Source organism: Protomyctophum bolini (assembly GCF_963924005.1).
Source record: "Protomyctophum bolini genome assembly, chromosome: 8".
Classification (NCBI taxonomy): Eukaryota; Metazoa; Chordata; class Actinopteri; order Myctophiformes; family Myctophidae; genus Protomyctophum; species Protomyctophum bolini.
Window position 1 is genome coordinate 31473223 of NC_137869.1, and position 11408 is coordinate 31484630.

The 11408-nt window shown below is 39.8% G+C and overlaps 1 protein-coding gene across 1 annotated transcript; it reads right to left on the reverse strand.

The window, feature by feature from the left end:
• Positions 1-121: 121 nt before the first annotated feature.
• Positions 122-10418, reverse strand: cope (COPI coat complex subunit epsilon). Its single transcript, XM_080769966.1, has 10 exons — positions 10300-10418; positions 10072-10134; positions 9538-9638; positions 5661-5813; positions 4665-4718; positions 4266-4347; positions 3420-3575; positions 2099-2167; positions 940-1014; positions 122-423 (listed from the first exon to the last, which is right to left on the reverse strand). Exons 1-10 carry the CDS (start codon positions 10399-10401, stop codon positions 364-366), a joined length of 915 nt encoding a protein of 304 aa, XP_080626092.1. The 5' UTR covers positions 10402-10418; the 3' UTR covers positions 122-363.
• Positions 10419-11408: the final 990 nt, after the last annotated feature.

The following is an 11408-nucleotide window of genomic DNA, read 5'->3' on the forward strand; positions in this document are numbered from 1 at the left end:
TTCTTCTTTGTTAGGCTATAGATTTTGCTGTCTCAAACGTAAATTTGGAGAAAACAGTATACAGTAGATATTGCTTTCAGTTACACTTGTATGTCACAAGCAAAGACACAGGACATCCATATGATGGTAAAACATTTATTACCAAATCATAGGAATGCTTAAAGAAAACAGAAAGATAAATGCAAATACAAAAGACCAATGAAGTTGACCATTATGAGGCTAAATACAGTAGTAGTAGTTTAAAGTTTAAATAACTTTTAATTAGTTTAACAATGGTCCAGAGTGACAGAACAGAAAACATATACAAAATGCATTGTTTGGGAATCCCAGAAAAAAAACGAGGAAAAAAACCAGATGGGGTTGTTATGCCACAGCCATGGTAGTGGGAGCATACTGCATCGTTAGTCTGTCGAACTCATTTTCCTGCAGAAAAAGGAGAGGAAAGAGGAAATGGTTCAAATCAGAAGGAAAATATTTGACTAGTGGAGCAGCTGTGCTCTGCATGGTTTGACTCAATATAACCTAGGTTTTCAATGTTTATTTACATACCGTCTTGTGTAATTACTATACTGTGTGTGTGTGTGTGTGTGTGTGTACACAACAGGGTTATAGTATAAGTTTCAAAGTTTAATGGCTCCATTCCAAGGACACCTGCTTGCCAGCCATAAAAAAGAGCCAAGCTGGTTTATTAACTTGTATGAAAACAAATGTCCTCCACCAGCATTGAATGCATCTGGCGAGTGGTGACCCCAACTAGCATGGCCTGCTTGGCATGTGTTTATCACATTCCCTGTCTCTCTCCTCACACACCCCCCCTGTTTTTATGTAGTAAAAGAAACATAATACAATCATTTTACCAGAGTGAGAATACCAATCATGAAATGCAAACATGATGTGATTCCACTTTTTCATGACCAGATCCAATCAACAGCACATTACCTTGGCTAAATAGTCTTTGAGAAATGGGTGGGCTCTGTGGGCATCTTTCAACTGCGAGAGGTACCGATTGGTTACCTGAGAACAGATGTACATAGAGCAGAGAAATGTCAGAGATCAGACAAGAAACAAGAAATGATAAAAATGTACTTTTTATCTTAAGAAACTCTTACGTTTCTCCTTGACTTCTCCTTGACTTATCGTGCAGAAGATATATGTTGTTCAAAGTAAAACAGATAGTTGGGCCTTTATCTTATGACCTATGAACTCCACGTTTTATTATTCTCGTGGAGCACTGGCTTGTGTAACTACATTAGAGTTTACACCATTATGCCATTTATTTAAGTCGCTCTGGGATACAAGCGTAAGCTAAATGCCCAAATTGCTAATTATACATCAACTGATAATTTGCCCTCAAGGATGAAATTCGTTTCCACAGTTTCATACATACATTAACGGGAACATATAATACAGAACTGTACAGAATTATAAAAGATACAGGATTTTCAGAAGACTTAAAGCTGCACTACCTAACATTCCTGTTTCTAATAGAGCAAAATTTGTGTCAAACCATAAATAGGATTGTGTCAACTGTCAAAGGTCGTGTCTAACCTAGACAAATGATCTAAATGTCTCAATAGAAGAGCTTAGCCGGGACACCAAATAAAACCACCTCAATTGTATAAGTTATTGTATATTAGCATACTGTACCATACAGAGTGGACAAAATATAATTTCATTCACTAAACAATTTACATAATAGAGCTTTAATTACAGGGGTCACACAACAGGATTGATACGCTACGCAGTACACACCACAGGCTGGATTTCATGTAACTTAAGAGGAGTTTACTTATTTAAAGCTTGTATGTCTGTGGGAACAAAGCTCTTGCGAAAAACATAAAAAGGAACTACACCCATTCATATTTCTGTTCTCCCCACAAAAGGACCTGTGGAAACTAGACTGCACCTGACCAAATTCCACGTTTCGTCAAACCAGAAAATTAAAACGGGTTTATGTAGGACTTCATGTATAGGCTGTGAATGTATGGATCTTCATGGATTAAGTTAGAATCTTGTTTGACTAAAGGCTGGGTTTGTCTGGTGAACTAGAAAAGCTCACAGCTGTCTCCTGGTAACAGCTTTAGGTGCAAAGTCTCACCTCGGGAGCTTTGCCCAGGTGCTGGGTCAGCACTATGAGGTTGATCAGCGTCTCAGGGTGGCTGCTATCCTAAATTTCAGAGTGATAGATAGAAGGACGGGAGCAAGAGGAGAGTGAGAGGGAGATTTAACCACTAACCACACACAAGCACATTACACAGGAAAATAGATGAATAAAAGTGGAGAAATTGTAAGAAAAAAGGTACACTTCAAATGCAGACATTGACTGATTTCTATTTATTTATTTTATCTCAAAATACGTAATTTGGAGCACATGACTGTATGAGTGCATGTAGTTGGTACATAATTTAATGTAGCACACGTGACTGTAGTACATTAGAGTATGTAACTGCATGGACAGTACGTGACTGTGTGTAGCATATGACTGTATGTACTGTGTGACAGCATGTCGAACGAGATTGCATGAAGTATGTGACTGCATGTTCTACTGTGAAATAATGCATATAGTATGTGTAGTATTTGACTGTATGTACTGCAGTATTTGACTGTTAAGTAGTGTGCGACTATGTATTGTAGTATGTGACTGTACGTACTGTAGTGTGACTATGTAGTATGTGACTGCATGCATTATATGAAATGCAGTGCAGCCTAATCTCTGACACTGCCTGACTATATCTCATCTTTGATAAAGATAAACACTGAGATCTCTATGGTCACGACGACTTACAAGTTAATATTCCACTAGCCTATCACACTGAAATGATAGTAATGGTATGCGTTACAATATGCTTTACGACCAATAAATAGTACTAACAAGGAGCACTTCAAAATAAGTTTTAAGGCTGAATTATAACAATGTTGCATTTAAACTGTGGGAGGATATGAGGTATCTGAAGATACTGTCCGTATCTGAAGATACAGACAAGATACAGGCAAGTGTGTCACCTTGGAGAATGCCAGCAAGGATGGGGAATGATTCTGTAATAATTTAACCACTAGTTTCCTGCCCAGTGTCTACACAGAGACCCTTTCATGGATCAACTGTGTGGTATGCAAAAGACAGAAGAAGAAGAAGAAATGCGTTCTGGTAAATCAAGTTTACCAAGGGTAACTGGACTAAGCATCAGATACTTGTTTACAGCCAGGCCCACATGGAGCATTTCATGGTAGAGGTTCAATGCCTTGTCCAAGGGCACTTCAACGGTGGTAATTTTAACGTGAAACTAATCATGTGGCGGCATCTACTGTTCAAATGTAGGAAGTGCACATTACAAATGACTGACATAGAAACATAGCTTTTTCAGGATGTAGAAGACATTTTTAGAATCTGATCTCAGGTCAGAATGGGACAAAAGTGTTACCTTGTCCAATGCCTCTTGCAGCACTCCCTCTGCCTCCTCCCACTTGTTCTGAGCCATGTAACAGGCTGCCTGCCCGTTGAGAAGCAACAGAGTGGCAGAGTACTTGTCTGACATCTCCTGGAAGATGTAGTAGGCATCCTGTAACTTCTCCCCACCCTGGAACAACACATGGCAAATGTCAAGGGCTTGGTGAGAACCACTGTTATCTAAAACCTTAGCAAGAGAACTATAATGTGAGAAGTGGACTGCAGAATATTAATAGAATTACATTTCAATAGTTTAGTGATGCATAAGGGATGATGCATAGTGAGGCGCTCATTAACTCTTTCCCTATATAGTATACTCCGTCTATATAATGGTTTAGTCCTACAGAAAGATTAAGAATTTGGTGGCATTTCACATTGCAAAAGACTTAATTTGGATAATGGTAATGGGATATTGTACAAATTGTCACTTTATTACTCCCAAAGGTTTGGACTGCATTTCATTTTCAACACAAAACCTTAAACTGACTTTCTGTGTGTGGAATATAAATATTGCCTTTATTGACTGAGTGACTTTGTGTTGGGTTGAAACCATCTACAGTGTTTTGAAGTATAACCAGGTAGGTTGCTGTTTTTTACACAGTGACCTTTGTAGGGGATCTTATGATTCAAACCTTTAATGGTGGAAACCACTACATAAATAAATGGCGCCCTATGTGGGGGCATGATAAGATAATGTATTAATACGACGCTATACAAAGAAAAACAAATTGCTACCTAATTTGTGGTGGCGCTACCAAATGAAAAGGTAGGTGGCACCAGTGCTACCTGTGAAAAGGTTAGTCTGGAGCCCTGCACTCACCACAGCGATATTGACCCAAGCCGTGGCTAGCTGGGTTAGAGTAGCATCTTCATCCTGCTCCTGCATCTTCTTCAGCTCCTTCCTGTCGACAGGATAAGCACATCATGACAAATTGACATGTTTAACTCAGGGAGTGTTGGCTCTCCTGCACAGTGTGCGAGTGCATGCTGAAATTCATGCAAGTAAGCATTTTTGATAAGCAAGTGCAGACTCAGCAATATGGGGCTACCGAAAGGTAAGATATTGGGTAGGCAAAGTGACAGCTTGTGATTAAGAGCACATCACTGGTCCTGTGATATTATTCAATGAATTAAGATGCCACTTGGAAACTTCACATAAAAACTACCGTTAAAATTACCGTTAAACCCATTTCATGGTGATTTTGTAATGAATCCATACCTTGCCAGGTCAACACGATCCAGACTCAGCAACACCTGAATGGTCATCGCCATGCTGAAAAAGATGGACACAGGATTATTTCTTGATTCTTAATATTTTAAATTCATTTCTAAACACACATCAATTTCTCGAGTTTTCTCAATTTATTATTATTTTTTTTTTAAGAATAACTGAATAACCTTTTTTTTTTATAGTGTAATTTATAGCATTTGTTTGTAGAAAATGACAACTGTTTAAAATAATAAGAACGTTCAGACCAAACAAATTTTACTTTTTTACTATCGCAACAAATTGCCCAATTTGGACTGAGGCCAATTCTAAAAACGCCTTCTAAATCCTGACCTATGTTTGCTGAAAAACTTCAAATATTTATATAGCAGCATCCCATTTTAATTATTTTTAATACTGTGCATATTGTACAGAACCCCAAAAGGGTTAAAACACCAAAAGGGGTTCCCGCCCAAAATTGATTAACCATTAAGCGTTAGTATTAACCGGTTACCAACGGTTACTGGTTAACGGTTGGCCATCACTAGATGTAGCTATACCTAGTATGAATGGTTCAATAGGTAATTCCACAACTTTGGTGCCCTAAATACAATTATTTCATTAGTGTACTAAGTATCTGTACTCAAGTTATTTCTTTCACCTTAGATTTTAGGCATCTACTCACTACATTACAATCCAATGTAAATTATACGCTTCTAGTCTAAATGACCCAATTCCTAAATGGTTGATATTTAAACTGCTTAAATACCATTTTATCATACATTGTTGTGTGATGTTGTTGCATGGTGAAAATAGCCAACGTACAAGTTGTAGTACTTGTGTCGCATTGTGTTGCACTTGCAACACATCAGGAGCTTGTAGAGCTGCCATTTAAAAAAACTAAAACGGAGCCAATACAGAGATACCAAAAATAGGAACGCCAATTTCAAATGGTTTAAGAGTTGTAATGCAAAGTGACTTTTATTGTCAACATTGATCCATTCTTACCACTCCAGGCTCTCTCCCTGGTGCAGTGTCCTGAGAGCCGCATCCGTGTTCATTTCATGGTAATAAATGGAAGCAGCCATGAGGAGAAAGGCAGTGTTGGCTGCATCCACATTCTTTGCCATCATTTTGTCTAGATCAGCAACAATAGCATCCCTGGACACAGCAGAACAGAAGGCAACAGTAAATGTCAGTGACAGGGACTAGAGAGAGTTGGCTAGAATTCAATTCAGATGCTGGCTGAACATGGCTGGTGACGTCAATACAAGTTGAATCAAATATGTGTTTTATATAAACTCGGCAACAAAAGTTTGGAAACTTAACTTTGGTCCATTATGTCTCCACTTTAATACCAATTGGTATCGTATTGTATATAATATTAATCGTTGATTAGTCATCTTTACAACGAGGTATAGATTGTAAGGATTGGGCATTCGTGGAATGAGCAACACAGCTAAACGTGTGGGTAGCGCCTCCAAACAATTTGCCAAAAGTGGTTGATATTCAACCCTTGCTATGAGTTGATTGGATGATTGCACTCTTCCACAGTAATAAGGGAAAAAACACACATATTGGCCATTTTTATATTTTATTAACTTTACACTCAGTGTTAGGGAACTCGGTAGCTGGTGGAAGATCCATACACAGCCACAACACTTGGCATGGTATGGGGCAGTATCTCTCTCACAGGCAAGACAGAACTTGAAGTTGAACTTGAAGTTGAGTAGCCTACCTCCAACATTTTTAAGTGGAGAGGATAGAATTACCTGCCGTGAGTGACCTCAACCAATTTGAACACTTGTGGGATCAGCTCATGCTGTACGTGCTAGAGTGATCAACAGAACCACGTTGGATGATTTGCAACAAGACCTAGCCGAGGAATGCGTTTCCCCCCCCCCTTATTACTGTGGGAGAGTGCAATCATCCTAAGCAACTCAAAGCAAGGGTTGAATACCAAGCACTTGCCATTTTGGCAAGTGCTTGGTTGCTCATTCCACGAACGCCTGATCTTTACAATCTATACCTCGTTGTAAATGTGACTAATCAACGATTAAAATTATATAAAATACAATACCAATGGTGTTATAAAAGTGGAGAAATACCGGAACAAAGTTAAGTTTCCGAACTTTTGTTCGTACTTCACGAGCGTCATGGCGCAACTGCCTCCTGTTTTACGCGATCACTACATTTACAGTCCAAACGTGTATATAAACATTCCGATTTCAAATATAAAGTACTCGCCACATGTGCCACGGGTGTTGCTGGTACAGCGATTAGCATTGCTGCATTCCGCGTTGTTTAATAAAAAGCATTTTTATCCGAGCTGTTATTTTGCCATTGGCTTTCAACTACGAGCCCCTATCGGTCGGGAGGAGGGTGGCACTCGGTGTGTTCGATATAGGCACGCTGACCGCACTGCCAATACAGACTAATAGGCGAGTGCGCTCCCGGTGTGCAACTGTGGATTTCCCAAACGAACCCCGTTTGAGAAAAGTAGCCGGGGCGCTCGGATAAAAATGCCTTTTATTAAACAACGCGGGATGCAGCAATGCTAATCGCCGTACCAGCAAATGTCTAACACCCGTGGCACATGTGGCGAGGACTTTATATTTTAAATCGGAATGTTTATATAAACGTTTGGACTGTAAATGTAGCGATTGCGTAAAACAGGCTGCAGTTGCGTCATGACTGTCATGATAATCATGACAGTCATGTTTCAGGGCTAATATATAATCCCTTCCCCCGAGCAAACATGCAGGATCTATTAGCGCAGTGGTACAAACTTCAGCTCTTGTGCAGGAGACCTGGGTTCAAGAGTACATCTTGAGCTCTACAAAGAGTTTACCCCCTTTCAGTCAATGCCTTCTCTAATTCACCCGCTGGTACCACTCTCTGGTCTCTGACAAATATAACGTCGGACTCGGCACTGATCAGGGTTGCCATTAAGCCGTTTAATAATAATTATTATTTAAATAATTTGTTTTGCCATCTCTTGCACTCCATGTCCCACCTCCCACGTCTTGTGATAGGCTGGGCAAATAAAAGTGTAGCAAGGCAATCACAAGACAGGAGAGGTGGGGCATCGAGTGGAAGGAGGAACTTTTTAAATGTGGATTAAACATGGTTAATGATGTTTAATGATCAACACAAACTTCTGTGGGACACTAATGCAGGGGTTCTCAATCTGGTGGTTGCGGCCCCTCGGAGGTCGCCAAATTATTTTGGGGGTCCCCAGATTTTTTTAAGAAAACAAAATGCAACTGAATGGCTGGAAACGGAAATTAAGGGTTTACATAGTACATACATAAACTTTCCTTAATTATATCTGGCTTCAGTATTTATTTATGATATTATTTCTCTATTATTAAGGTTATTGTAACAGCCAATTTGTATTTGGGGGTGTGGAGGGGGGCGGGGGTCACGAGACATAGCCAAAGCATTTCCGGGGGTCCCCAGTCCAAAACGTTGAGAACCCTTACCCCTGCCCTAATGCAGTTCAGAGTATCTTTGACATCTCTCTGCAACACTTTAGACGAGACCTTATATCCGTTAGAGACCAGAGAGTGGTACCAATGGGTGAATTAGAGAAGGCATTGACTTTCAAGGAACCATGGATACCGTCATCCCAAATACATAAAGGTATACAGGGTTCCGAAAGGGGCTACACAGAGTTGAGACCTTAGACGTGCGTGTGTGAGTATATATATATACATACAAGTGGTGCATTTATAAAGTGCTTTTATCCAAAACGCTTTACATAGATAGATTGTGCATTACATTCACAGTTTTCACACACACATTCATACACCGATGGCGGAGGAAACCATGCAAGGCACCACCCTGCACGGGGGAGTTCAAGAGTCTTGCTCAAGTACACTTTGACACTAGCCGCAATTTGCAACTCTAGATTTTTTTTATAATGGGATGAATCTAGAGTTGCAATACCCTCCAACAACAATTGCAGCTCTAGGCCAAGCTTGAATTATTCTCTTTCAATCTGCCAACCTGTTTTTCATAAGAATTCCCCATAGACATGTTATGAGCTACTTCCTGTGAAGAAATTCTGTGCAAGTGATTTATTTTTGTTGGAGTTTGTAAGCGCTCGTTTTTGTTAAGGGGTCGCGCTGCTGCCTCCTGCATTATGTGCAAATGCGAAACAGATGGCATGCAGGGCCGTTCAGTGACTTACGGCGAGTGCTTCCAAACTCCAGCAGTTAGAAAAATAATCAGGACTACAGCTGCAATGTTGGTGAGTTTAACGTTGTTTAATACAAGCAGATCGCAAACGCAAATTGGATGAGTGGGGAGTCAATGGAGGGTATTGCAACTCTGGATTCACCACATTATAAAGAAATCTAGAGTTGCAAATTGCGGCTACTTCGACACCAACTCTTGGGGGAGCCCGGGTACAAGCTGGGAACCTTGTGGTTCCCATCCGGCCGCTGTGTGTGTATTAATACACACACACACATCAATTTCTCGAGTTTTCTCAACTTATTTATCAGTAAGAATAACTGACATTTCGCTCAATTTCCTTTTTTTTTTAAATAGTGTAATTTATAGCATTTGTTTGTAGAAAATGACAACTGTTTAAAATAAGAACGTTCAGACCAAACACAATTCTTATGTTATGATATGGAAAAATATCTACATTTGGTGGAATAACCATTATGTTACCATCCAGCTGGTCCTAATTGTAAGATGACAGTAACAGCCACAGCGTGTGTGTGTGTGTGTGTGTGTGTGTGTGTGTGTGTGTGTGTGTGTGTGTGTGTGAGAGAGAGAGTGAGTGAGAGAGAGTGAGAAAAAGAGTGTCACACTCCATCGGTGTCTACCTATTTTGGAGACAAAATGGGTACTATATAGTGCAGGCTCTGACCTTTTGCTTTCGCTGAAGCGATATTCAGCAAACATCCGGACGGCCTGCAGTTCAGGTGCAGAGCTGGGCTTGATGTCATCCAGGACTACAGCATACTTCCTCTGCAATAACACAATCAGGTCACATTTTGTGAGACAATAAGACAATACATAAGATATAGCCTACCAGTAAGACGCACAAACGCGGGAAGCGAACGCAGCTTGTACATATTTGGGGTTTTTTAAGATTTATTTTTAAGTTATTATTTTTTTAAGTTACGTTTTTAACTTAGCCATAACCATATAAGGAGTCCCCAAAGCAGCTATACGTCCAAATATGGAGTGTGTTGCATAAATCACAAACAAATCACTCAGCTCCATATATGGGCACAAAGTTGGGACACACACACACACACACACACACACAGACAGACAGACAGACAGACAGACAGACAGACATGATCTGCTAGGTCTCATAGTAAGTGCTCATTGCATTCGCAATAAGGCCCTGCCTAAGCCATTTATCTATCCGTAATAGAAATAATGAAATGGTTACCTGGGCAACGTATGCTCTGTACAAGAACATATCCCTCTCAATCTCCTTCTCTTGTGCTGAAGGCTGTAAAGATTAAAGAAACATGTTAGGAAACTCATTCAGTCCAGACTCCAGTGACAAGATGCTAGCAACGTTAGCTCACCTTAGCATGAAGTAGAGAATAATAAGACAATCTGCAAGCCAGAAAAACAAAACAACCTTTGTCAATATGTACAATCCAACACTTGCCTTAACTTTCTGAGCCTCGTTGATACATTGTTGATAACTACCAATGTAATAAGCATTTTTCACATCGAAGAGTTCATCAACATCACCCTGCTGCGCCGCCATCTTGACTGCACTGGACTTCCTCCAGCTGACACGTCAACACGGTCGTCGTCATCTGCACGCCTCGTCATCGTCTTGCTAAGGTTTGTGGGATGTGGAGTTTGTTTACACTCTGTGTAACCTCGCCTCACCAGGCTTTACACTCTTATGATCTTTGTCAAAAATAGAATGGAAACTAAGTTACGTATTTGAGAGAATTTCTAATCATTCACTTCCGATTTTACATTTTAAAATCCCTTCCATACGTATGATGTTGTGTAATAATATTGTAATATCATATAATTGATTGTGTAGACAACAGTGACGTGGTTCCTAAACCACAAGATGACAGACAGACAGACAGACAGACGGGATTTGCACAATTTCTTAGGAAAAATATTATGTATAGCTATGCTTTAGAATGATAAACGTAACTGTAACAGCTAACGTAATATTTTGTTATATAGCCTATTTTCGTAATAGCCTAGTGCATGTCCATGCATTTCCATGCAATTATCCTCAAGATCAATAAAGGTCTGTCTCGCAAAGTGCCCAGTTTTCCTAATAATCTTTGTTCCCAGAAACTATACTCTGACAGAGGCTGAGCCTTAGCCCACTAGTTATTCCAGTCATCTGCAGTATGCAATTAACCCGATGTGACCACTAGATGGGGTACCAGTACTCAATGGAGAACGTTTTCTATTATAAAGCAGAATTACAAGGAGAGACAGAGCCTACAATTATATGTTCATATATTAGATTAGATTAGATTCCATTTATTGTCAACTGCACAGATTATACAAATACTTTGACAATAGTGCAATTGTCTATGTCCTCCATAGACTACTAGTACTATGCCTACTCTAAGACTTCAATGTGTCTTGTTTTGGCAATGTTAATATTATGTTCAACAAATATATTAATTAAATACACTACTGTAGTCTGTATACACAGCCTACGGGTACATATAGTTACAGACAGTATAAAACGTTGATTACAGAGGCTGCAGCGCAATACAAACTACCATTGTC